Source organism: Salmo salar, chromosome 21 (assembly GCF_965601325.2).
Source record: "Salmo salar chromosome 21, fSalSal1, whole genome shotgun sequence".
Taxonomy (NCBI): Eukaryota; Metazoa; Chordata; class Actinopteri; order Salmoniformes; family Salmonidae; genus Salmo; species Salmo salar.
Window position 1 is genome coordinate 35837546 of NC_138311.1, and position 27977 is coordinate 35865522.

At 37.1% G+C, this 27977-nt stretch overlaps 1 protein-coding gene across 9 annotated transcripts in view; it reads right to left on the bottom strand.

Moving 5' to 3' along the window:
* The window catches only part of LOC106582262 (nck-associated protein 1), an 89993-nt gene that overhangs the window by 43254 nt on the left and 18762 nt on the right, over positions 1 to 27977 (bottom strand). For 5 of the 9 annotated variants that reach the window (XM_082967134.1, XM_082967133.1, XM_082967130.1 and 2 more), the window contains 5 exons: positions 12577 to 12683; positions 11365 to 11497; positions 9379 to 9462; positions 8950 to 9015; positions 2019 to 2164 (listed from right to left, as the gene is read on the bottom strand). In XM_082967134.1, coding sequence (XP_082823260.1) covers positions 2019 to 2164; positions 8950 to 9015; positions 9379 to 9462; positions 11365 to 11497; positions 12577 to 12683 — 536 coding nt within the window. The remainder of the gene's footprint in view (positions 1 to 2018; positions 2165 to 8949; positions 9016 to 9378; positions 9463 to 11364; positions 11498 to 12576; positions 12684 to 27977) is intronic. The other 4 variants (XM_014165160.3, XM_014165159.3, XM_082967132.1 and 1 more) reach the window with 1 other exon arrangement.

The window sequence follows — 27977 nt, forward strand, 5'->3', positions numbered from 1 at the left end:
TTGATAATGGTTTTTGATAATGGTGGGGCCCAGGTCTCTAATGTAAGTTCTGTTACAGTAAAGTATGATATAGGCCCTCATGTGAACCATTAACTTTGAGCCTGTTTCTTATGCCGAGGTCTATAAAGCACTACAGGCAATAGACACAAAAAGTCTGCAGGTCCAGACAACCTGGATCCCTACCTCTTTAAGATTGCAGCTGGTATTATCACTGAACCTGTGGCTCACATTTTCAACTTGAGTATCTTGACCAATTCCATACCCAGCATTTGGAAATCAGCTTATGTCCTCCCACTGCTAAAGGGTGGAGATCCCTCAGTTGCTAATAACTATTGTCCTATCTCTAAACTCCCTATCCTTGCCAAAGTCTAGTCTGAATCCCTAGTGAACTCAGTTAAAAAACGTCTTAATTGAACAGAACATACTGAGCGAGGTTCAGTCTGGCTTTAGATCAGGGCACAGCACCACAACTGCAGCTATGGCAACTGACAAATGCACCTGATAAAAAAACATCATTGTGCTGCTCTGTTTGTTGATTTATCAAAGGCATTTGATTTAGTTGACCATGAATTGTTGCTAGCTAGACTCAGTAACATTGGTCTCAGTGAAGGAGCAGTAAATTGGTTTAGGAACTATCTTTCTGACAGAACACAATGTGTAAATACTGACAATCACAAGGCTAGCTTTCTTGAGATTAATAGAGGTGTGCCCCAAGGTGCCATTTTTGCTCCTGTATTGTTCTCAATTTTTATTTATGATTTGGGAACTGGGATGCAACCAGCAAAGTTGTATCTATATGCTGATCATGGTCATATATTCATGTGCTCCTTCTCTGGTTCAGGCTGTTGAAGAGCTCCAGACTGCTTTCAGTCACTGCAGGCCTCCCTTTATGGTCTCAAACTGGTCGTGAATGTGCAAAAAACTAAATTCATGAGCTCGCACTTAGCCAAAGAAGGTTAGCATTGTCACATCTGGTGGCTTATTCATTGAAAAAAAGTGCCAACCTACAAATACCTAGGTATATATTTGGATGACACGTTGTTCTTTGAAGTTCATATGGATAATCTTGTGAAGAAACTGAAATTGGGTTTTTATTTTAATAATAAGCCTTGCTTCCTGCTTATGGATAGAAAGAAGCTTGTTCAGGCCACTTTTCTGTCTTTAATTTATTAACGTGACTTGTTGTATATGCATGCAGCCTCCTCCGTCTTACAGAAACTGGACTCTGTTTATCATGCATCCTTGTGCTCTATTACAAATGCCAAGTCACTCACCCATTGCCACTTGTACCAAAATGGTGGGTTGGACCTCACTTTATATGCACAGAAAGATACATTTGTATGTGTTTGTCTACAAAGCCCTTTTGAATAAACTCCCTCTTTACCTCTGTAGTCTGGTCTCCCTCACCACCAGCAGTTACATACCCAGTCTGCTAGGTGGTTGCTACTTAAAGTCCCCAGGACATTTACAGTATTAGGCAAGACTGCCTTCTCGTCTTGTGCACCAGAGGCATGGAATAATCTACAATCCATGCTGCATCTAGATATGTTAGTGCCACTGAATTCATTCACATTTTTGATGGGAGACTGTTACAGGAATGTAAACACTTATTTTAGGCTGGATCATGCTGGTGAATTGTATTGTAATGCTGTATGTTTTAATTTCGTAATGTATTGATTGTTGCTGCCTCCATTGAAAAAGAGACTCTGGGTCTCAATGGGCTTTTCCTGGTAAAAGAAAAAAATGGGACATGTAAGTTTTTCTAAATAGGAATCTGAATCCCAAATGTAGACGCCTACCAGGAGATGGAGTCCACATAACCGAATACCTTTTACTGTTTTAAACGGCGGTGTAACTGAACATGGAGGTAAATGTCAATGTAGACCCCTTCCAGAATAGGCCCTGCTGCAAACTAGCGTCTTGTCCAGGGGGTGTACTTCTACATCAAGCTGCCTCACGCTACGGAAACAGGAGATATGCTCTTTTGGGCTGTTCTGGCGCAGACAAGGTTTACTTACCAGAATATGGAGAGGTCAGACGTCTCCACCAGCATCTCCACCAGGGAATCCACCATCTTGGTGTGGAATATAATGGTATTCATCATCTTGCCTAGCTCACGGTGGTCTGCGATGCCCAGAGAAGCCTTGGAAACACTAGTATAGGCCTAACCAAGAGATAAACAAGGCATTATTGGTATGTCTGACCAGAGGAAAACACAACTTAACAGTTCACAAGTTTGTACTCATGTACAGTACCTACTCATTCAAGGGTTTTTCTTATTTTTACTATTTTCTAAATAGTGAAGACATTAAAACTATGAAATAACATATGGAATCATGTAGTAACCAAAAGAGTTAAACAAAATCAAAATATATTTTAGATTTGAGATTCTTCAAAGTAGCCACACTTTTCATGAGAGCTTTGCACACTCTTGGCTTTCTCTCAACCATCTTCATGAGGAATGCATTTCCAACAGCCTTGAAGGAGTTCCCACACATGCTGAGCACTTTCTGGCTGCTTTTCCTTCACTCTGCAGTCCAACTCATCCCAAATCATCTCAATTGGGTTGAGGTCAGGTAAACCATCTCAATTGGGTTGAGGTGGGGTAATTATGGAGACCAGGGCATCTGATGCAGCACTCCAACACTCTCCTTCTTGGTCAAATAGCCTTCACACAGCCTGGAGCTTTGTTATGGGTCATTGTCCTGTTGAAAAACAAATGATAGTCCCACTAAGCGCAAACCAGATGGGATGGCGTATCACTGCAGAATGTTGTGGTAGCCATGCTTGTTAAGTGTGCCTTGAATTCTAAATAAATCAGTGTCACCAGCAAAGCACCCCCACACCTCCCCCTCCATGCTTCACGGTGGGAACCACACATGCGGAGATCATCCATTCATCTACTCTGCTTCTCACAAGGACATGACGGTTGTAACCAAAAATCTCAAATTTGGACTCATCAGACCAAAGGACAGATTTCCACCAGCTTGTGTTTCTTGGCCCAAGCAAGTCTCTTCTTCTTATTGGTGTCCTTTAGTAGTGGTTTCTTTGCAGCAATTCGACCATGAAGGCCTGATTCACGCAGTCTCCTCTGAACAGTTGATGTTTAAATGTGTCTGTTACTTGAACTCTCTGAAGCATTTATTTGGGTTGCAATCTGAGGTGCAGTTAACTCTAATGAACTTATCCTCTGCAGCAGAGGTAACTCTGGGTCTTCCTTTCCTGTGACGGTCCTCATGAGAGACAGTTTGATCATAGCGCTTGATAGTTTTTGCGACTGCACTTGAAGAAACTTTCAAAGTTCTTGAAATGTTCTGTATTCTGTTTCTCTTTGCTTATATGAGCTGTTTTTGCCATAATATGGACTTGGTATTTTACCAAATAGGGCTATCTTCTGTATACCACCCCTACCTTGTCACAACACAACTGATTGGCTCAAACGCATTAAGAAGGAAAGAAATTACACAAATTAACAAGACACCTGTTAATTGAAATGCATTCCAGGTGACTACCTCATGAAGATGATTGAGAGAATGCCAAGAGTGTGCAAAGCTGTCATTAAGGCAAAGGGTGGCTACTTTGAAACATTTCTATTTGTTTAACACCTTTTTGGTTACTAAATGATTCCAAATGTGTTATTTCATAGTTTTGATGTCTTCACTATTATTCTACAATGTAGAAAATAGTAAAAATAAAGAAAAACCCCTTTAATGAGTAGGTGTGTCTAAACTTTTGACTGGTACTGTATGTAATGTCTACTGCTGAAGCGGATTTATATCTATTTTATTTGTCAAATATATGAATGAAAAAAGGAAACTGCACACTGTTCTTGATAGTATCACTGATATTTAACAAGCTTACGTATCGGCCTAACGGCCTTCGTCAGAGCTTTTGTGAATTTTCAGAAAACAGCACCTCTATGTAGACCTAGCCCCACCCACATCCGTTCCACGTATGGAAAGGGGTTGGAGGCAAAGGAAAAATAAATAAGTGCTATCAAACATAACAATATGCATTTCACAAATATTACAAAAGTGTATAGACAAGACGTACCGAACACATCCATAAAATCACAACGAGGACATAGCAAGTTTTCATTAATCATTGGGTACATCATACGAAAAAACAAAGTAATCTTAAATAGGAACATATTTTAAATTCACAACACAACATTAGCTATGCTAACCTTTATGTGGGTCTATTTGAAGAACGTTTAGTCATTAACAAAAACGAAAATCCATTTTTGAATAAAATCCTGAAGTGGTATCGATATATTGACGACATTTCTTGCATATGGGAAGGAACTGAACAAGAGCTGTCAGATTTTATGGCACTACTCAATGACATGGATCCCAATCTCAAATTTACTATTGAAAGTGACACTCAACGCGTTCATTACCTCGATATGTGGATTGAGAAATCAAATGGAACCCTGTTTACAACTCTGTATCGAAAAGAAACAGACAGAAATACTCTATTACAGGGGGACAGCTTCCACCCTGAGCCATTAAAAAGAGGACTTCCTAGAAGCCAGTTTTTCAGACTGCGCCGTATATGCTATTCCAATGATGATTATCTAGAAAAAGCAGCGGAGATGCGCACTAGGTTTCTAAGAAGAGGCTATTCGCCACAATGTGTGGATGAAGCTCTTCATTTGGCATTGGAAAAAACACGAGATGAATTGTTACAAAAAAGACCAGCTAAAGCAAAAGAACACTCCGTTATGTTCACAACCACATATACTTTGAATTCGCGAAAAGTGGGAGGTGTGGTTAAGAAACATTGGCATATTTTATCATCGGACCCAGCTTTGCCGGCTGAATTCAAGAATCCACCACTCATTGTGTATAGGAGAGGTCGCAATTTGCGCGATAAATTGGTTCATGCCAACTGCCAGCCACGAAAGAAAATCAGCCAGGCTCTTTTACGCCCGCTACCAAATGTTAGCTATAAATGTAGAGGATGCGCACAGTGCAACAATATGATGAAGTGTGAATATTTCTGCCACCCACACACAGGAAAACGGTTTCAAATTAACGATATCATCACATGCACCACCACCCATGTTATTTACATTATTAAATGTCCATGTGGGCTCTGCTATGTCGGTAAAACCTCCCGCTCTCTCAAACAGAGAATTAGTGAACATAAAAGTTCAATCAGGAGAAACGACAGGGATTATCCAGTCGCAGTACATTTTAATGACCTAAAGCATGACATTTCTACCTTTAGATTTTGTGGTATAGAGAAAGTCAAGATATCAGACAGGGGAGGTGATATTAATAATACTCTGAGCAAAAGAGAATGTTTTTGGATTTTCACCCTCCAGACATTATTTCCTAAAGGACTTAATGATGAAATGCCTATGTATGTTATGTTGTGAATTTAAAATATGTTCCTATTTAAGATTACTTTGTTTTTTCGTATGATGTACCCAATGATTAATGAAAACTTGCTATGTCCTCGTTGTGATTTTATGGACGTGTTCGGTACGTCTTGTCTATACACTTTTGTAATATTTGTGAAATGCATATTGTTATGTTTGGTAGCACTTATTTATTTTTCCTTTGCCTCCAACCCCTTTCCATACGTGGAACGGATGTGGGTGGGGCTAGGTCTACATAGAGGTGCTGTTTTCTGAAAATTCACAAAAGCTCTGACGAAGGCCGTTAGGCCGATACGTAAGCTTATTAAATATCAGTGATACTATCAAGAACAGTGTGCAGTTTCCTTTTTTCATTCATCCTGTTTCAACTGTTGCCATGCACCTGTAACAAGATTGCTCAGATGTGCGAGTGCCTTTTGAAATTTGTCAAATCAACAGATGTTTGGAATCATGCAGTTTGAAGTCTTTTAAAGAATAATTTTCCTATTAGTAGCGTTCCTCTGCCACTTTCCCAAAAACTCCCTCTTTCCTAGGAATTAAAGAAAAAGCTGATTCGATTTGAATTTGGAAGTCAGTGGGAGTCTGGAAGGAAAAGTGTGGTTGGATGAGTTACCATATCATTAACATCTAAGGAAAGATTTCTGGGAAGACGTCCGTGTTAACTTGATACCACTGATACTGACAATAGCCAAATAACACAATTTCCTCCCAAAGCATATGGTATCAAACCAAGACTGTAGGCAAAACAGATTCTCTCTGGTGTCTTTGCAGAGTTCAAGACAATGCTTTCTTTGATCGTCGAGATCGTCAGAAGGAAAATGGCTACAGTTCTGAAACTGCGTCCCAAATGGCACCCTACTCACATAGTGCACTACTTTTGACCAGAGCCCTATGGCGCAATATGTAGGGAATAGGGTGTAATTTGGGCAACACAACAAGAGCAGTGAAACATCTGCGTTACCAGGGTACAACTAGGCCTTAGAGAATCAATCTGAGAGTCCAAAAATAAAAGCACATACTTTTGGGAAAGAAGTGATCGTGAGCTACACAAGTGTGAGAAAATGCAGCGAAAGTGTTGACTGGAACATGTTCCACTGTGTTTCAACATCTCTAAATGCCTGCCAACTTAAAGAGCATTCGATGCCAACCTGGTACCACAGCCACAAAGACATTTAGCAGGTGCTAAACTCACACAACCATGGGTCAAACATCTGAGCAAGGACAATATATAGAACAATTAGGCAAGGGGAAAGCTTAAAGAAAGGCCTATTTCGAAACGTTAAAGTGCTGTTGCATGATGTTCATGGTGCCATTGTCAGAACCAAATTAGAAAACAGCACTGTGGAGAAAAGAGACATGACAAGAGAAAAACAGAGAAAGAGAGAAAGAGAGAGGGTTAGGGTTTCTCTTCCCTCAATCCAGTCCAACTGTGGCTCAACCAACATCTGCTAGTTGGAGTTAGATCATGACACGATGCAAGACTCAGTTTAGATTACAATCACTAACATGACGTTACTGTGGTAATGGCAGCTTGTGTTTCTCATCCAACATGTTCACTTAACGGATCAGACAAACAACAAGAGTTTCCAAAATAAAACTATGAGAGATTTAAAGAAAATAAAGAAAAGTACTTGATAGCTAGAAAGAACATTCATATGGCTTATGACAAGGTCTGTGTCTGCCATAGTGCTGTAACCGCTCACATGGCTTGTGGGTTGTGGTTGACATGCAGCTCGGAGGAGAAGAGAGCACATGTGGTAGAACCTTTAGAAGCAGTGTTCTTGATGCTTGTGGAACAGACAGGTAAAAGTTCTGATCCAAACATGAAGCTTTCAGGACCATCTTGATAAATTAGGATTATTCGCTGACACATTCTTATTTACAACCATCTATTTTTAGGGATCACAGTGGCACCTGAATATGTAGATATAGGCATATACTGTGTATACAGTATAGCTGTTCATACATTTGTCAGCTGTTCTTGAACATAATGTTTAAAATACTTTCTGAATTTGCTTTGACCCTGGCAAACACTGAACGCAAAAACACAGTGAATAAACCAACATCCTGCTTCTGTAATCTGAGCAGTTCTGTTTTTGCTATCATAGTGTTAAGAGGCTGGCTGTGAAGGGTGTAGCGCAGTCAGTAGAAAAACCATGAGACTTGAGAAAATAGTTGTTCAGCTGTGTTGGGAAAACAGTTCCCATTCCACGCATGGAAGCTTTTCTCTTTTCCCCTTGCCTGCTGACTAAACTGAGAAACCTTTCCGAGCTGAAGAATTTCTTGCCGAGGCCCTGAGCTAAGATCAAACATCTCAGAGGGAGTTGAGTGGTACGGTACGTCACAAATGGCACCCAATTCCCTATGTAGTGCACTACTTTTGACCAGGGCCTAAAGACCTAACTCGTAAGGCCCTGGTCAAAAGTAATGCGAATAGGGTGCCATTTGGGACGCACCCTGAAAAATCCATCTGAGTTGAGGGCTGGGCGAATCGGAAGGCAGCGAAACGGCGAGCCGACCAACGGGTCAGGGAGAGTGATGTGGGTCCCTGGCAGCAGGGATGGTTGTGTTGATCTCAGCAGAGTACTGAGAAGTCAAGCGTGATTGAGAGAGAGAAAGAAAGCGAGAGAGTGAGAGAGCTCAACTCAACCACACTTGAAAATAATATGCCATCTCTCTTTTCTGGGGTGAGTTGCGATTTATTTTGGACAGGATAAAAGACGTGCAACGATTCTTAAACAAACACTGCTTCAAAGAAGAATATTTATTGTCATTCATTCCAAATTCATTTTTAAGAAATGGTCAGGGAATGGGGCCCAGAATCTATCTTCCAATATCCATAAGTTATTTTCCCTGAGAACATGGACATTTATTTTTCATCACTTCAAATAACATGTACATCATGCATATGAATAAAAAAAGAAAACAGATGTCTTTATGATGTATAGACATTTGTCCTCCTCACAGTATCTCAGGCCATATTCTCTATTACTAGTCTGTTAAATGAATGAATGTGCAGTCGGGCTTCTCACACAGGTACACAGAACATTGCTCTGGGCCTGTATTCACAAAGTGTCTTAGAGTAGGAGTGTGGATCTAGGAACAGGTCCTCCCTCTTATTCATTACGATCTAAAAGACTAAACTGTCCTATATCAGTTATATATTGGTTCCCCTCCCCCACACTGGCCTACAGATAGGAAACAGTAAGACAGGAATAGGGTAACTGGAGTAGTGTAGCATGCTAAACCCTGCTCTCTCATTACTGGCTAATTGTGAGTGCTAATTACGACACACACAGAGCACAGTGGCCTCTCAGCCAGACCTGGGTTCAAATAATATTCAAAATCTTTAAAAAATACTTTAGGCCTTTGCTCTAGCCTGCCTGGAGTGCCAGATGGGCTGGTTTTGACACTTTTGAGACTATTATAGTTGTTCCATTGCACCAAGCAAGCTCAATAGAGCAGAGAAAGTACTGTGAAAGGATTTCAAATACTATTTGAACCCACGTCTGCCTCCCAGCTCCAGCCGCAAAGCTGGTCTCATTTTCCTGATGGCTTCTTACCTGCAATCTGAACCAGTCCAGCCTCATGCCCCTGAAATCAAACACGTCCCCGTCTTCCACTGTAACACCGACAGAGACAATTCACTCAGATATGGGATCACCATGACACAGAAAGGAGGGAGGGCAGAGTAGGGGAGAGGTGGAGAGCAGCTCGGGCTCCTACTCTACTCGCCATCTGCCCTCCCTCCTTCATCTGTCCTTCACTCAGCCATTACCAAAACAACAGACAATGGCTTTTAGTGCTCAGGACTAACATGGCTAGATAAAAAAACAACTAAGCATGATCAAGTAGACATTTCCTAACCTGGAATATTTACTGTACAGCAACAGGATGGATTGAACTGTGTTATCAACAACAGTCTCAATGAGAAACTGTTTATTGTTGATGATATTTCTGTAATATGAGTGGCAGGCCGTGTTAGGTTGAATACCTTGTTTGACGCCGAGGGAGGTCATGGTGTTGACGAAGGAGGACATGATGATGGACTCATCCTCAGGACAGACGGACAGATTCTAGAGGAGAGGAAAATGAGGAGAGGACAGGGCCTCAGTTAGACACTGTTTAAAGTAGGAATTCACACTGCATATCAGAGAGCGAGACATGGCCAAGCAAAAAATAAAATCAAGAAAAGACTTGGTCTCCATCTAGTGGTCAGCTCTGTTGTTTTCCTTCAAAACAGAAACCTGCATATAACATAGTACAGTACACTGGACCATCAGTCATACCCTAGATCATAAATACTAAGATATTATGAAACTAAAGGGAGAACATTGACAATGAGTTCCTCTGAAATGGCACCCTAATCCCTTCATAGTAAACTACTTTTGACCTGGGCCCTATGGACCATGGTCATATGTAGTACAGTGCATTCAGGAAGAATTCAGACCCTTCACATTTTGATACGTTACAGACTTATTTTAAAATGGATTAAATAAAAATCATCAATCTACACACAATACCCCATAATGACAAAGTGAACACAGGTTAATAGACATTTTTGCAAATGTATTAAAAATAAAAAACTGAAATTATTCAGACCCTTTGCTATGAGATTTGAAATTGAGCTCAGGTGCGTCCTGTTTCCATTGACCATACTTGAGATATTTCTACAACTTGGAGTCCACCTGTGGTAAATTCAAATGATTGGACATGATTTAGAAAGGCACACATCAGTCTATATAAAGGTCCCACAGTTGACAGTGCATGTCAGAGCAAAAACCAAACCATGAGGTCGAAGGAATTGTCCGTAGAGCTCCGAGACAGGATTGTGTCGAAGCACAGATCTGAGGAAGGGTAACAAACATTTCTGCAGCATTGAAGGTCCCCAAGAAAACAGTGGCCTCCATCATTCTTTAATGTAAGAAATTTGGAACCACCAAGACTCTTCCTAGAGCTGGCCGCCCGGCCAAACTGAGCAATCAGGGGAGAAGGGCCTTGGCCAGGGAGGTGACCAAGAACCCGATGGTCACTGACAGAGCTCCAGAGTTCCTCTGTGGAGATGGGAGAACCTTCCAGAAAGACAACCATCTATGCAGCACTCCACCAATCAGGCCTGATTGGTAGAGTGGCCAGATGGAAGCCACTCCTCAGTAAAAGGCACATGACAGCCCATTTTGAGTTTGCCAAAAGGCACCTAAAGGACTCTCAGACCATGAGAAACAAGATTATCTAGCCTGAATGCCTGGCATCAAACCTGGCATCATCCTTACGGTGAAGCATGAGGGTAGCAGCATCATGCTATGGAGATGTTTTTCAGCGACAGGGAACCTAGTCAGGATCGAGGGAAAGATGAACGGAGCAAATTACAGAGAGATCCTTGATGAGCGCTCCAGAGCGCTCAGGACCTCAGACTGGGGGTGACGGTTCACCTTCCAACAGGACAATGACTCTAAGCACACAGCCAAGACAGCGCATGAGTGGCTTCGGGACAAGTCTCAAAGTCCTTGAGTGGCCCAGCCAGAGCCCGGACTTGAACCTGATCAAGCATCTTTGGAGAGACCTGCAAAAAGCTGTGCAGCGACGCTCCCCATCCACCCTGACAGAACTTGAGAGGATCTGCAGATGGGAGAAACCCCCCAAATACAGCTGTGCCAAGCTTGTAGCGTCATACACAAAAAGACTTGAGGCTGTAATCGCTGCCAACGGTGCTTCAACAAAGTACTGAGTAAAGGGTCTGAATACTTATGTAAATGTGACATTTAAATTAAAATAAAAAACTATTTTTGCCTTGTCATTATGTGTTATTGTGTGTAGATTGATGACGAAAAAAACGATTTAATACATAATAGAATAAGCCTGTAACGTACCACAATGTGTAAAAAGTCAAGGCGTCTGAATACATAACGTATGCACAGTATAGGGAACACAGTGCCATTTTGGCGGGAGCCCATGTGAGCTTCAGAGAGCAGTCTTACCTGTACTAGCTCGTTGAGCACCACGGCATCGAAGCCAGACAGGTACTGGACATAGTACCTCTGCATGACAGGACCATACTTCCTCACATGGGCCCTCAGCTCCTCCATGTAGAAGATCAGCTCTGCAATGTGCCTGAGGACATAGAATAGCAAGAATTATCTATACAAAAATATAAACCCAACATGTAAGGTGTTGATCCCATGTTTGATTAGCTCAAATAAAAGATCCCAGAAACTTTCCATACGCACAAATCTTATTTCTCTCAAATTTTGTGCACAAATGTCTTTACATCCCTGTTTGTGAGCATTTCTCCTTTGCCAAAATAATCCATCCACCTGACAGGTGTGGAATATAAAGAAGCTGATTAAACAGCATGATCATTACACAGGTGCACCTTGTGCTGGGGACTATAAAAGGCCACTCTAAAATGTGCAGTTTTGTCATAGAACACAATGCCACAGATGTCTCAAGTTGAGGGAGCGTGCAATTGGCATGTTGACTGCACGAATGTCCACCAGAGCTGTTGCCAGAGAATTTAATGTTAATTTCTCAAATGTTGTTTTAGAGAATTTGGCAGTACTTCCAACCGGCCTCACAACCGCAGACCACGTGTAACCACGCCAGCCCAGGACCTCCACACCCGGCTTCTTCACCTGAGGGATCTTCTGAGACCAGCCAGCCAGCCAGCCGGACAGCTGATAAAACTGAGGAGTATTTCTGTCTGTAATAAAGCCCTTTTGTGGATAAAAACTCATTCTCATTGGCTGGGCCTGGCTCCCCAGTGGGTGGGAGCCTATGCCCTGCCAGGCCCCACCCATGGCTGCGCCCCTGCCCAGTCATGTGAAATCCATAGATTGCGCCTAATGAATTTATTTCAATTGACTGATTTCCTTATATGAACTGTAACTCAGTAAAATCGTTGAAATTGTTGCATGTTGCGTTGTATTTTTATTTAGCAGAAGAGAATAGAAGACCTAAACTTCATTAGTATGCTCAATACTCCTACACACCATGGCTTTCCTTAAAGGGTCATTTTATTCATACATCTTTGAGACATAGCACTTTGAGCCTCCTGATGGCAGTCAATCAAGAGAAAAACGTGTCACGAAGATGCATTTTCACACAGACTTTTCCAAGAAGTAAACACAGGGCCACTACATTTCATGAGGGGAAACCCCATAGTTACAAGTTGAGTCAGTAGGATGTCTTACTTGTCAATAAAGTCATCTGTGCTCTTCTTCTGGATGTTGTCTGCATGTCGTAGCAGCCAAATGATCTCATCCCGAGCGAACGACAGAGCCATGAATACAAACAGGGCCTAGGCAGAGAACAGGAGTCAGGTTTTATAGTTAATATCACCCATCAATTAGACATGACAGCCCACTTAGAGAGCGTAAGGACTACTGGATCTAAACAGGTCATTCCGGATTTGATTCCTAATCCTCTGACCCCTTTAAAGTTAGTCCAACTAGCATTATCATGTTAACACAACTAGAGTGCCTATAGTGTTAGTCCAACTAGCATTATCATGTTAACACAACTAGAGTGCCTATAGTGTTAGTCCAACTAGCATTATCATGTTAACACAACTAGAGTGCCTATAGTGTTAGTCCAACTAGCATTACCATGTTAACACAACTAGAGTGCCTATAGTGTTAGTCCAACTACCATTACCATGTTAACACAACTAGAGTGCCTATAGTGTCTGTCCAACTAGCATTATCATGTTAACACAACTAGAGTGCCTATAGTGTTAGTCCAACTACCATTATCATGTTAACACAACTAGAGTGCCTATAGTGTTTGTCCAACTAGCATTATCATGTTAACACAACTAGAGTGCCTATAGTGTCAGTCCAACTAGCATTATCATGTTAACACAACTAGTGCCTATAGTGTCAGTCCAACTAGCATTATCATGTTAACACAACTAGAGTGCCTATACCATAGTGTTAGTCCAACTAGCATTATCATGTTAACACAACTAGAGTGCCTATAGTGTCAGTCCAACTAGCATTATCATGTTAACACAACTAGAGTGCCTATAGTGTTAGTCCAACTAGCATTATCATGTTAACACAACTAGAGTGCCTATAGTGTCAGTCCAACTAGCATTATCATGTTAACACAACTAGAGTGCCTATACCATAGTGTTAGTCCAACTAGCAATATCATGTTAACACAACTAGAGTGCCTATACGAGTGTCAGTCCAACTAGCATTATCATGTTAACACAACTAGAGTGCCTATAGTGTTAGTCCAACTAGCATTATCATGTTAACACAACTAGAGTGCCTATAGTGTTAGTCCAACTAGCATTATCATGTTAACACAACTAGAGTGCCTATAGTGTTAGTCCAACTAGCATTATCATGTTAACACAACTAGAGTGCCTATAGTGTTAGTCCAACTAGCATTATCATGTTAACACAACTAGAGTGCCTATAGTGTTAGTCCAACTAGCAATATCATGTTAACACAACTAGAGTGCCTATAGTGTTAGTCCAACTAGCATTATCATGTTAACACAACGAGTGTATAGTGTTAGTCCAACACAGGAGGTGGTGGCACCTTAATTGGGGAGGACGGGCTCATGGTATTGGCTGGAGCGGAATGATATCAAATACATCTAACACGTGGTTTCCATGTGTTTGATGCCATTCCATTTACTCAGTTCCAGACATTATTGTGAGCCGTCCTCCCCTCAGCAGCCTCCTCTGTAGTCCAACTAGCATTATGTTAAAACAACTAGAATGCCTATAGTGTTAGTCCAACTAGCATTATGTTAACACAACTAGAATGCCTATAGTGTTAGTCCAACTAGCATTATGTTAAAACAACTAGAATGCCTATAGTGTTAGTCCAACTAGCATTATGTTAAAACAACTAGAATGCCTATAGTGTTAGTCCAACTAGTATTATGTTAAAACAACTAGAATGCCTATAGTGTTAGTCCAACTAGCATTATGTTAAAACAACTAGAATGCCTATAGTGTTAGTCCAACTAACATTATGTTAAAACAACTAGAATGCCTATAGTGTTAGTCCAACTAACATTATGTTAAAACAACTAGAATGCCTATAGTGTTAGTCCAACTAGCATTATGTTAACACAACTAGAATGCCTATAGTGTTAGTCCAACTAACATTATGTTAACACAACTAGAATGCCTATAGTGTTAGTCCAACTAACATTATGTTAAAACAACTAGAATGCCTATAGTGTTAGTCCAACTAGTATTATGTTAAAACAACTAGAATGCCTATAGTGTTAGTCCAACTAGCATTATGTTAACACAACTAGAATGCCTATAGTGTTAGTCCAACTAGCATTATGTTAACACAACTAGAATGCCTATAGTGTTAGTCCAACTAGCATTATGTTAACACAACTAGAATGCCTATAGTGTTAGTCCAACTAACATTATGTTAAAACAACTAGAATGCCTATAGTGTTAGTCCAACTAGTATTATGTTAAAACAACTAGAATGCCTATAGTGTTAGTCCAACTAGTATTATGTTAAAACAACTAGAATGCCTATAGTGTTAGTCCAACTAGCATTATGTTAACACAACTAGAATGCCTATAGTGTTAGTCCAACTAGCATTATGTTAAAACAACTAGAATGCCTATAGTGTTAGTCCAACTAGCATTATGTTAACACAACTAGAATGCCTATAGTGTTAGTCCAACTAGCATTATGTTAAAACAACTAGAATGCCTATAGTGTTAGTCCAACTAACATTATGTTAACACAACTAGAATGCCTATAGTGTTAGTCCAACTAACATTATGTTTCACAACTAGAATGCCTATAGTGTTAGTCCAACTAACATTATGTTAACACAACTAGAATGCCTATAGTGTTAGTCCAACTAGCATTATGTTAAAACAACTAGAATGCCTATAGTGTTAGTCCAACTAACATTATGTTAAAACAACTAGAATGCCTATAGTGTTAGTCCAACTAACATTATGTTAAAACAACTAGAATGCCTATAGTGTTAGTCCAACTAGCATTATGTTAACACAACTAGAATGCCTATAGTGTTAGTCCAACTAGCATTATGTTAAAACAACTAGAATGCCTATAGTGTTAGTCCAACTAGTATTGTTAAAACAACTAGAATGCCTATAGTGTTAGTCCAACTAGTATTATGTTAAAACAACTAGAATGCCTATAGTGTTAGTCCAACTAACATTATGTTAACACAACTAGAATGCCTATAGTGTTAGTCCAACTAGCATTATGTTAACACAACTAGAATGCCTATAGTGTTAGTCCAACTAGCATTATGTTAACACAACTAGAATGCCTATAGTGTTAGTCCAACTAGCATTATGTTAAAACAACTAGAATGCCTATAGTGTTAGTCCAACTAGTATTATGTTAAAACAACTAGAATGCCTATAGTGTTAGTCCAACTAGCATTATGTTAAAACAACTAGAATGCCTATAGTGTTAGTCCAACTAACATTATGTTAAAACAACTAGAATGCCTATAGTGTTAGTCCAACTAGTATTATGTTAAAACAACTAGAATGCCTATAGTGTTAGTCCAACTAGTATTATGTTAAAACAACTAGAATGCCTATAGTGTTAGTCCAACTAGCATTATGTTAAAACAACTAGAATGCCTATAGTGTTAGTCCAACTAACATTATGTTAAAACAACTAGAATGCCTATAGTGTTAGTCCAACTAGCATTATGTTAAAACAACTAGAATGCCTATAGTGTTAGTCCAACTAGCATTATGTTAACACAACTAGAATGCCTATAGTGTTAGTCCAACTAGCATTATGTTAAAACAACTAGAATGCCTATAGTGTTAGTCCAACTAGCATTATGTTAACACAACTAGAATGCCTATAGTGTTAGTCCAACTAACATTATGTTAACACAACTAGAATGCCTATAGTGTTAGTCCAACTAGCATTATGTTAACACAACTAGAATGCCTATAGTGTTAGTCCAACTAGCATTATGTTAACACAACTAGAATGCCTATAGTGTTAGTCCAACTAGCATTATGTTAAAACAACTAGAATGCCTATAGTGTTAGTCCAACTAACATTATGTTAACACAACTAGAATGCCTATAGTGTTAGTCCAACTAGTATTATGTTAACACAACTAGAATGCCTATAGTGTTAGTCCAACTAGCATTATGTTAAAACAACTAGAATGCCTATAGTGTTAGTCCAACTAACATTATGTTAACACAACTAGAATGCCTATAGTGTTAGTCCAACTAGCATTATGTTAAAACAACTAGAATGCCTATAGTGTTAGTCCAACTAGCATTATGTTAAAACAACTAGAATGCCTATAGTGTTAGTCCAACTAGTATTATGTTAACACAACTAGAATGCCTATAGTGTTAGTCCAACTAACATTATGTTAACACAACTAGAATGCCTATAGTGTTAGTCCAACTAGCATTATGTTAAAACAACTAGAATGCCTATAGTGTTAGTCCAACTAGCATTATGTTAACACAACTAGAATGCCTATAGTGTTAGTCCAACTAGCATTATGTTAAAACAACTAGAATGCCTATAGTGTTAGTCCAACTAGCATTATGTTAACACAACTAGAATGCCTATAGTGTTAGTCCAACTAGCATTATGTTAAAACAACTAGAATGCCTATAGTGTTAGTCCAACTAGCATTATGTTAAAACAACTAGAATGCCTATAGTGTTAGTCCAACTAACATTATGTTAACACAACTAGAATGCCTAGTGTTAGTCCAACTAACATTATGTTAACACAACTAGAATGCCTATAGTGTTAGTCCAACTAACATTATGTTAAAACAACTAGAATGCCTATAGTGTTAGTCCAACTAGCATTATGTTAACACAACTAGAATGCCTATAGTGTTAGTCCAACTAGTATTATGTTAACACAACTAGAATGCCTATAGTGTTAGTCCAACTAGCATTATGTTAAAACAACTAGAATGCCTATAGTGTTAGTCCAACTAACATTATGTTAACACAACTAGAATGCCTATAGTGTTAGTCCAACTAACATTATGTTAACACAACTAGAATGCCTATAGTGTTAGTCCAACTAACATTATGTTAACACAACTAGAATGCCTATAGTGTTAGTCCAACTAGTATTATGTTAAAACAACTAGAATGCCTATAGTGTTAGTCCAACTAGCATTATGTTAACACAACTAGAATGCCTATAGTGTTAGTCCAACTAACATTATGTTAACACAACTAGAATGCCTATAGTGTTAGTCCAACTAACATTATGTTAACACAACTAGAATGCCTATAGTGTTAGTCCAACTAACATTATGTTAAAACAACTAGAATGCCTATAGTGTTAGTCCAACTAGCATTATGTTAACACAACTAGAATGCCTATAGTGTTAGTCCAACTAGCATTATGTTAAAACAACTAGAATGCCTATAGTGTTAGTCCAACTAACATTATGTTAACACAACTAGAATGCCTATAGTGTTAGTCCAACTAACATTATGTTAACACAACTAGAATGCCTATAGTGTTAGTCCAACTAACATTATGTTAACACAACTAGAATGCCTATAGTGTTAGTCCAACTAACATTATGTTAACACAACTAGAATGCCTATAGTGTTAGTCCAACTAACATTATGTTAAAACAACTAGAATGCCTATAGTGTTAGTCCAACTAGTATTATGTTAACACAACTAGAATGCCTATAGTGTTAGTCCAACTAGTATTATGTTAAAACAACTAGAATGCCTATAGTGTTAGTCCAACTAACATTATGTTAAAACAACTAGAATGCCTATAGTGTTAGTCCAACTAGCATTATGTTAACACAACTAGAATGCCTATAGTGTTAGTCCAACTAACATTATGTTAACACAACTAGAATGCCTATAGTGTTAGTCCAACTAGCATTATGTTAACACAACTAGAATGCCTATAGTGTTAGTCCAACTAACATTATGTTAACACAACTAGAATGCCTAGTGTTAGTCCAACTAACATTATGTTAACACAACTAGAATGCCTATAGTGTTAGTCCAACTAACATTATGTTAAAACAACTAGAATGCCTATAGTGTTAGTCCAACTAGCATTATGTTAACACAACTAGAATGCCTATAGTGTTAGTCCAACTAGTATTATGTTAACACAACTAGAATGCCTATAGTGTTAGTCCAACTAGCATTATGTTAAAACAACTAGAATGCCTATAGTGTTAGTCCAACTAACATTATGTTAACACAACTAGAATGCCTATAGTGTTAGTCCAACTAACATTATGTTAACACAACTAGAATGCCTATAGTGTTAGTCCAACTAACATTATGTTAACACAACTAGAATGCCTATAGTGTTAGTCCAACTAGTATTATGTTAAAACAACTAGAATGCCTATAGTGTTAGTCCAACTAGCATTATGTTAACACAACTAGAATGCCTATAGTGTTAGTCCAACTAACATTATGTTAACACAACTAGAATGCCTATAGTGTTAGTCCAACTAACATTATGTTAACACAACTAGAATGCCTATAGTGTTAGTCCAACTAACATTATGTTAAAACAACTAGAATGCCTATAGTGTTAGTCCAACTAGCATTATGTTAACACAACTAGAATGCCTATAGTGTTAGTCCAACTAGCATTATGTTAAAACAACTAGAATGCCTATAGTGTTAGTCCAACTAACATTATGTTAACACAACTAGAATGCCTATAGTGTTAGTCCAACTAACATTATGTTAACACAACTAGAATGCCTATAGTGTTAGTCCAACTAACATTATGTTAACACAACTAGAATGCCTATAGTGTTAGTCCAACTAACATTATGTTAACACAACTAGAATGCCTATAGTGTTAGTCCAACTAACATTATGTTAAAACAACTAGAATGCCTATAGTGTTAGTCCAACTAGCATTATGTTAACACAACTAGAATGCCTATAGTGTTAGTCCAACTAGTATTATGTTAAAACAACTAGAATGCCTATAGTGTTAGTCCAACTAACATTATGTTAAAACAACTAGAATGCCTATAGTGTTAGTCCAACTAGCATTATGTTAACACAACTAGAATGCCTATAGTGTTAGTCCAACTAACATTATGTTAACACAACTAGAATGCCTATAGTGTTAGTCCAACTAGCATTATGTTAACACAACTAGAATGCCTATAGTGTTAGTCCAACTAACATTATGTTAACACAACTAGAATGCCTTAGTGTTAGTCCAACTAGTATTATGTTAAAACAACTAGAATGCCTATAGTGTTAGTCCAACTAACATTATGTTAACACAACTAGAATGCCTATAGTGTTAGTCCAACTAACATTATGTTAAAACAACTAGAATGCCTATAGTGTTAGTCCAACTAACATTATGTTAAAACAACTAGAATGCCTATAGTGTTAGTCCAACTAGCATTATGTTAACACAACTAGAATGCCTATAGTGTTAGTCCAACTAACATTATGTTAACACAACTAGAATGCCTATAGTGTTAGTCCAACTAGCATTATGTTAACACAACTAGAATGCCTATAGTGTTAGTCCAACTAACATTATGTTAACACAACTAGAATGCCTATAGTGTTAGTCCAACTAGCATTATGTTAAAACAACTAGAATGCCTATAGTGTTAGTCCAACTAACATTATGTTAACACAACTAGAATGCCTATAGTGTTAGTCCAACTAACATTATGTTAAAACAACTAGAATGCCTATAGTGTTAGTCCAACTAGCATTATGTTAACACAACTAGAATGCCTATAGTGTTAGTCCAACTAGCATTATGTTAAAACAACTAGAATGCCTATAGTGTTAGTCCAACTAGTATTATGTTAAAACAACTAGAATGCCTATAGTGTTAGTCCAACTAGCATTATGTTAAAACAACTAGAATGCCTATAGTGTTAGTCCAACTAACATTATGTTAAAACAACTAGAATGCCTATAGTGTTAGTCCAACTAGCATTATGTTAACACAACTAGAATGCCTATAGTGTTAGTCCAACTAACATTATGTTAACACAACTAGAATGCCTATAGTGTTAGTCCAACTAACATTATGTTAACACAACTAGAATGCCTATAGTGTTAGTCCAACTAGCATTATGTTAAAACAACTAGAATGCCTATAGTGTTAGTCCAACTAGCATTATGTTAACACAACTAGAATGCCTATAGTGTTAGTCCAACTAGTATTATGTTAAAACAACTAGAATGCCTATAGTGTTAGTCCAACTAACATTATGTTAAAACAACTAGAATGCCTATAGTGTTAGTCCAACTAGCATTATGTTAACACAACTAGAATGCCTATAGTGTTAGTCCAACTAACATTATGTTAACACAACTAGAATGCCTATAGTGTTAGTCCAACTAGCATTATGTTAAAACAACTAGAATGCCTATAGTGTTAGTCCAACTAGCATTATGTTAACACAACTAGAATGCCTATAGTGTTAGTCCAACTAACATTATGTTAACACAACTAGAATGCCTATAGTGTTAGTCCAACTAGATTATGTTAAAACAACTAGAATGCCTATAGTGTTAGTCCAACTAGCATTATGTTAAAACAACTAGAATGCCTATAGTGTTAGTCCAACTAGCATTATGTTAACACAACTAGAATGCCTATAGTGTTAGTCCAACTACATTATGTTAACACAACTAGAATGCCTATAGTGTTAGTCCAACTAGCATTATGTTAAAACAACTAGAATGCCTATAGTGTTAGTCCAACTAACATTATGTTAACACAACTAGAATGCCTATAGTGTTAGTCCAACTAGCATTATGTTAAAACAACTAGAATGCCTATAGTGTTAGTCCAACTAGCATTATGTTAAAACAACTAGAATGCCTATAGTGTTAGTCCAACTAGCATTATGTTAAAACAACTAGAATGCCTATAGTGTTAGTCCAACTAACATTATGTTAACACAACTAGAATGCCTATAGTGTTAGTCCAACTAGCATTATGTTAACACAACTAGAATGCCTATAGTGTTAGTCCAACTAACATTATGTTAAAACAACTAGAATGCCTATAGTGTTAGTCCAACTAACATTATGTTAAAACAACTAGAATGCCTATAGTGTTAGTCCAACTAGTATTATGTTAAAACAACTAGAATGCCTATAGTGTTAGTCCAACTAGTATTATGTTAAAACAACTAGAATGCCTATAGTGTTAGTCCAACTAGCATTATGTTAAAACAACTAGAATGCCTATAGTGTTAGTCCAACTAACATTATGTTAACACAACTAGAATGCCTATAGTGTTAGTCCAACTAGCATTATGTTAAAACAACTAGAATGCCTATAGTGTTAGTCCAACTAACATTATGTTAAAACAACTAGAATGCCTATAGTGTTAGTCCAACTAGCATTATGTTAAAACAACTAGAATGCCTATAGTGTTAGTCCAACTAACATTATGTTAAAACAACTAGAATGCCTATAGTGTTAGTCCAACTAACATTATGTTAACACAACTAGAATGCCTATAGTGTTAGTCCAACTAACATTATGTTAAAACAACTAGAATGCCTATAGTGTTAGTCCAACTAACATTATGTTAACACAACTAGAATGCCTATAGTGTTAGTCCAACTAACATTATGTTAAAACAACTAGAATGCCTATAGTGTTAGTCCAACTAGCATTATGTTAACACAACTAGAATGCCTATAGTGTTAGTCCAACTAACATTATGTTAAAACAACTAGAATGCCTATAGTGTTAGTCCAACTAACATTATGTTAACACAACTAGAATGCCTATAGTGTTAGTCCAACTAACATTATGTTAACACAACTAGAATGCCTATAGTGTTAGTCCAACTAGCATTATGTTAAAACAACTAGAATGCCTATAGTGTTAGTCCAACTAGCATTATGTTAACACAACTAGAATGCCTATAGTGTTAGTCCAACTAGCATTATGTTAAAACAACTAGAATGCCTATAGTGTTAGTCCAACTAGCATTATGTTAAAACAACTAGAATGCCTATAGTGTTAGTCCAACTAGCATTATGTTAACACAACTAGAATGCCTATAGTGTTAGTCCAACTAACATTATGTTAAAACAACTAGAATGCCTATAGTGTTAGTCCAACTAGCATTATGTTAACACAACTAGAATGCCTATAGTGTTAGTCCAACTAACATTATGTTAACACAACTAGAATGCCTATAGTGTTAGTCCAACTAGCATTATGTTAAAACAACTAGAATGCCTATAGTGTTAGTCCAACTAGCATTATGTTAAAACAACTAGAATGCCTATAGTGTTAGTCCAACTAGCATTATGTTAAAACAACTAGAATGCCTATAGTGTTAGTCCAACTAACATTATGTTAACACAACTAGAATGCCTATAGTGTTAGTCCAACTAGCATTATGTTAACACAACTAGAATGCCTATAGTGTTAGTCCAACTAGACATTATGTTAAAACAACTAGAATGCCTATAGTGTTAGTCCAACTAACATTATGTTAAAACAACTAGAATGCCTATAGTGTTAGTCCAACTAGTATTATGTTAACACAACTAGAATGCCTATAGTGTTAGTCCAACTAGCATTATGTTAACACAACTAGAATGCCTATAGTGTTAGTCCAACTAACATTATGTTAAAACAACTAGAATGCCTATAGTGTTAGTCCAACTAGCATTATGTTAACACAACTAGAATGCCTATAGTGTTAGTCCAACTAACATTATGTTAAAACAACTAGAATGCCTATAGTGTTAGTCCAACTAGCATTATGTTAAAACAACTAGAATGCCTATAGTGTTAGTCCAACTAGCATTATGTTAACACAACTAGAATGCCTATAGTGTTAGTCCAACTAACATTATGTTAACACAACTAGAATGCCTATAGTGTTAGTCCAACTAGCATTATGTTAAAACAACTAGAATGCCTATAGTGTTAGTCCAACTAACATTATGTTAACACAACTAGAATGCCTATAGTGTTAGTCCAACTAGCATTATGTTAAAACAACTAGAATGCCTATAGTGTTAGTCCAACTAGCATTATGTTAAAACAACTAGAATGCCTATAGTGTTAGTCCAACTAGCATTATGTTAAAACAACTAGAATGCCTATAGTGTTAGTCCAACTAGCATTATGTTAAAACAACTAGAATGCCTATAGTGTTAGTCCAACTAGCATTATGTTAAAACAACTAGAATGCCTATAGTGTTAGTCCAACTAACATTATGTTAAAACAACTAGAATGCCTATAGTGTTAGTCCAACTAGCATTATGTTAACACAACTAGAATGCCTATAGTGTTAGTCCAACTAGCATTATGTTAAAACAACTAGAATGCCTATAGTGTTAGTCCAACTAGCATTATGTTAACACAACTAGAATGCCTATAGTGTTAGTCCAACTAGTAGTATTATGTTAAAACAACTAGAATGCCTATAGTGTTAGTCCAACTAGCATTATGTTAACACAACTAGAATGCCTATAGTGTTAGTCCAACTAGCATTATGTTAAAACAACTAGAATGCCTATAGTGTTAGTCCAACTAGCATTATGTTAACACAACTAGAATGCCTATAGTGTTAGTCCAACTAGTATTATGTTAAAACAACTAGAATGCCTATAGTGTTAGTCCAACTAGCATTATGTTAAAACAACTAGAATGCCTATAGTGTTAGTCCAACTAGCATTATGTTAACACAACTAGAATGCCTATAGTGTTAGTCCAACTAGCATTATGTTAAAACAACTAGAATGCCTATAGTGTTAGTCCAACTAACATTATGTTAAAACAACTAGAATGCCTATAGTGTTAGTCCAACTAGCATTATGTTAAAACAACTAGAATGCCTATAGTGTTAGTCCAACTAACATTATGTTAACACAACTAGAATGCCTATAGTGTTAGTCCAACTAACATTATGTTAACACAACTAGAATGCCTATAGTGTTAGTCCAACTAACATTATGTTAAAACAACTAGAATGCCTATAGTGTTAGTCCAACTAACATTATGTTAACACAACTAGAATGCCTATAGTGTTAGTCCAACTAACATTATGTTAAAACAACTAGAATGCCTATAGTGTTAGTCCAACTAGCATTATGTTAACACAACTAGAATGCCTATAGTGTTAGTCCAACTAACATTATGTTAACACAACTAGAATGCCTATAGTGTTAGTCCAACTAACATTATGTTAACACAACTAGAATGCCTATAGTGTTAGTCCAACTAACATTATGTTAAAACAACTAGAATGCCTATAGTGTTAGTCCAACTAACATTATGTTAAAACAACTAGAATGCCTATAGTGTTAGTCCAACTAACATTATGTTAACACAACTAGAATGCCTATAGTGTTAGTCCAACTAGCATTATGTTAAAACAACTAGAATGCCTATAGTGTTAGTCCAACTAGCATTATGTTAACACAACTAGAATGCCTATAGTGTTAGTCCAACTAGCATTATGTTAAAACAACTAGAATGCCTATAGTGTTAGTCCAACTAGCATTATGTTAAAACAACTAGAATGCCTATAGTGTTAGTCCAACTAGCATTATGTTAACACAACTAGAATGCCTATAGTGTTAGTCCAACTAACATTATGTTAAAACAACTAGAATGCCTATAGTGTTAGTCCAACAACATTGTTAAAACAACTAGAATGCCTATAGTGTTAGTCCAACTAACATTATGTTAAAACAACTAGAATGCCTATAGTGTTAGTCCAACTAGCATTATGTTAACACAACTAGAATGCCTATAGTGTTAGTCCAACTAACATTATGTTAAAACAACTAGAATGCCTATAGTGTTAGTCCAACTAGCATTATGTTAACACAACTAGAATGCCTATAGTGTTAGTCCAACTAGCATTATGTTAAAACAACTAGAATGCCTATAGTGTTAGTCCAACTAACATTATGTTAAAACAACTAGAATGCCTATAGTGTTAGTCCAACTAGTATTATGTTAAAACAACTAGAATGCCTATAGTGTTAGTCCAACTAGTATTATGTTAAAACAACTAGAATGCCTATAGTGTTAGTCCAACTAGCATTATGTTAAAACAACTAGAATGCCTATAGTGTTAGTCCAACTAACATTATGTTAAAACAACTAGAATGCCTATAGTGTTAGTCCAACTAACATTATGTTAACACAACTAGAATGCCTATAGTGTTAGTCCAACTAACATTATGTTAAAACAACTAGAATGCCTATAGTGTTAGTCCAACTAACATTATGTTAACACAACTAGAATGCCTATAGTGTTAGTCCAACTAACATTATGTTAAAACAACTAGAATGCCTATAGTGTTAGTCCAACTAACATTATGTTAACACAACTAGAATGCCTATAGTGTTAGTCCAACTAACATTATGTTAACACAACTAGAATGCCTATAGTGTTAGTCCAACTAACATTATGTTAACACAACTAGAATGCCTATAGTGTTAGTCCAACTAGCATTATGTTAACACAACTAGAATGCCTATAGTGTTAGTCCAACTAGCATTATGTTAACACAACTAGAATGCCTATAGTGTTAGTCCAACTAGCATTATGTTAACACAACTAGAATGCCTATAGTGTTAGTCCAACTAGCATTATGTTAACACAACTAGAATGCCTATAGTGTTAGTCCAACTAACATTATGTTAACACAACTAGAATGCCTATAGTGTTAGTCCAACTAGCATTATGTTAAAACAACTAGAATGCCTATAGTGTTAGTCCAACTAACATTATGTTAAAACAACTAGAATGCCTATAGTGTTAGTCCAACTAACATTATGTTAAAACAACTAGAATGCCTATAGTGTTAGTCCAACTAGTATTATGTTAAAACAACTAGAATGCCTATAGTGTTAGTCCAACTAACATTATGTTAAAACAACTAGAATGCCTATAGTGTTAGTCCAACTAACATTATGTTAAAACAACTAGAATGCCTATAGTGTTAGTCCAACTAGCATTATGTTAACACAACTAGAATGCCTATAGTGTTAGTCCAACTAACATTATGTTAAAACAACTAGAATGCCTATAGTGTTAGTCCAACTAACATTATGTTAACACAACTAGAATGCCTATAGTGTTAGTCCAACTAACATTATGTTAAAACAACTAGAATGCCTATAGTGTTAGTCCAACTAGCATTATGTTAACACAACTAGAATGCCTATAGTGTTAGTCCAACTAACATTATGTTAACACAACTAGAATGCCTATAGTGTTATTAAAACAACTAGAATGCCTATAGTGTTAGTCCAACTAACATTATGTTAACACAACTAGAATGCCTATAGTGTTAGTCCAACTAACATTATGTTAAAACAACTAGAATGCCTATAGTGTTAGTCCAACTAGTATTATGTTAAAACAACTAGAATGCCTATAGTGTTAGTCCAACTAGCATTATGTTAACACAACTAGAATGCCTATAGTGTTAGTCCAACTAGCATTATGTTAAAACAACTAGAATGCCTATAGTGTTAGTCCAACTAACATTATGTTAACACAACTAGAATGCCTATAGTGTTAGTCCAACTAACATTATGTTAAAACAACTAGAATGCCTATAGTGTTAGTCCAACTAGTATTATGTTAAAACAACTAGAATGCCTATAGTGTTAGTCCAACTAGTATTATGTTAAAACAACTAGAATGCCTATAGTGTTAGTCCAACTAGTATTATGTTAAAACAACTAGAATGCCTATAGTGTTAGTCCAACTAGTATTATGTTAAAACAACTAGAATGCCTATAGTGTTAGTCCAACTAGCATTATGTTAACACAACTAGAATGCCTATAGTGTTAGTCCAACTAGCATTATGTTAAAACAACTAGAATGCCTATAGTGTTAGTCCAACTAACATTATGTTAAAACAACTAGAATGCCTATAGTGTTAGTCCAACTAGCATTATGTTAACACAACTAGAATGCCTATAGTGTTAGTCCAACTAACATTATGTTAAAACAACTAGAATGCCTATAGTGTTAGTCCAACTAGTATTGTTAAAACAACTAGAATGCCTATAGTGTTAGTCCAACTAGCATTATGTTAAAACAACTAGAATGCCTATAGTGTTAGTCCAACTAACATTATGTTAAAACAACTAGAATGCCTATAGTGTTAGTCCAACTAGCATTATGTTAAAACAACTAGAATGCCTATAGTGTTAGTCCAACTAACATTATGTTAACACAACTAGAATGCCTATAGTGTTAGTCCAACTAACATTATGTTAACACAACTAGAATGCCTATAGTGTTAGTCCAACTAACATTATGTTAAAACAACTAGAATGCCTATAGTGTTAGTCCAACTAGCATTATGTTAACACAACTAGAATGCCTATAGTGTTAGTCCAACTAGCATTATGTTAAAACAACTAGAATGCCTATAGTGTTAGTCCAACTAGCATTATGTTAAAACAACTAGAATGCCTATAGTGTTAGTCCAACTAACATTATGTTAACACAACTAGAATGCCTATAGTGTTAGTCCAACCAGAGAGCAGGTGCTGAGCTGTGGTTGAGTGGCAACACTCCCGGCAGAAGCCACATATACAAATC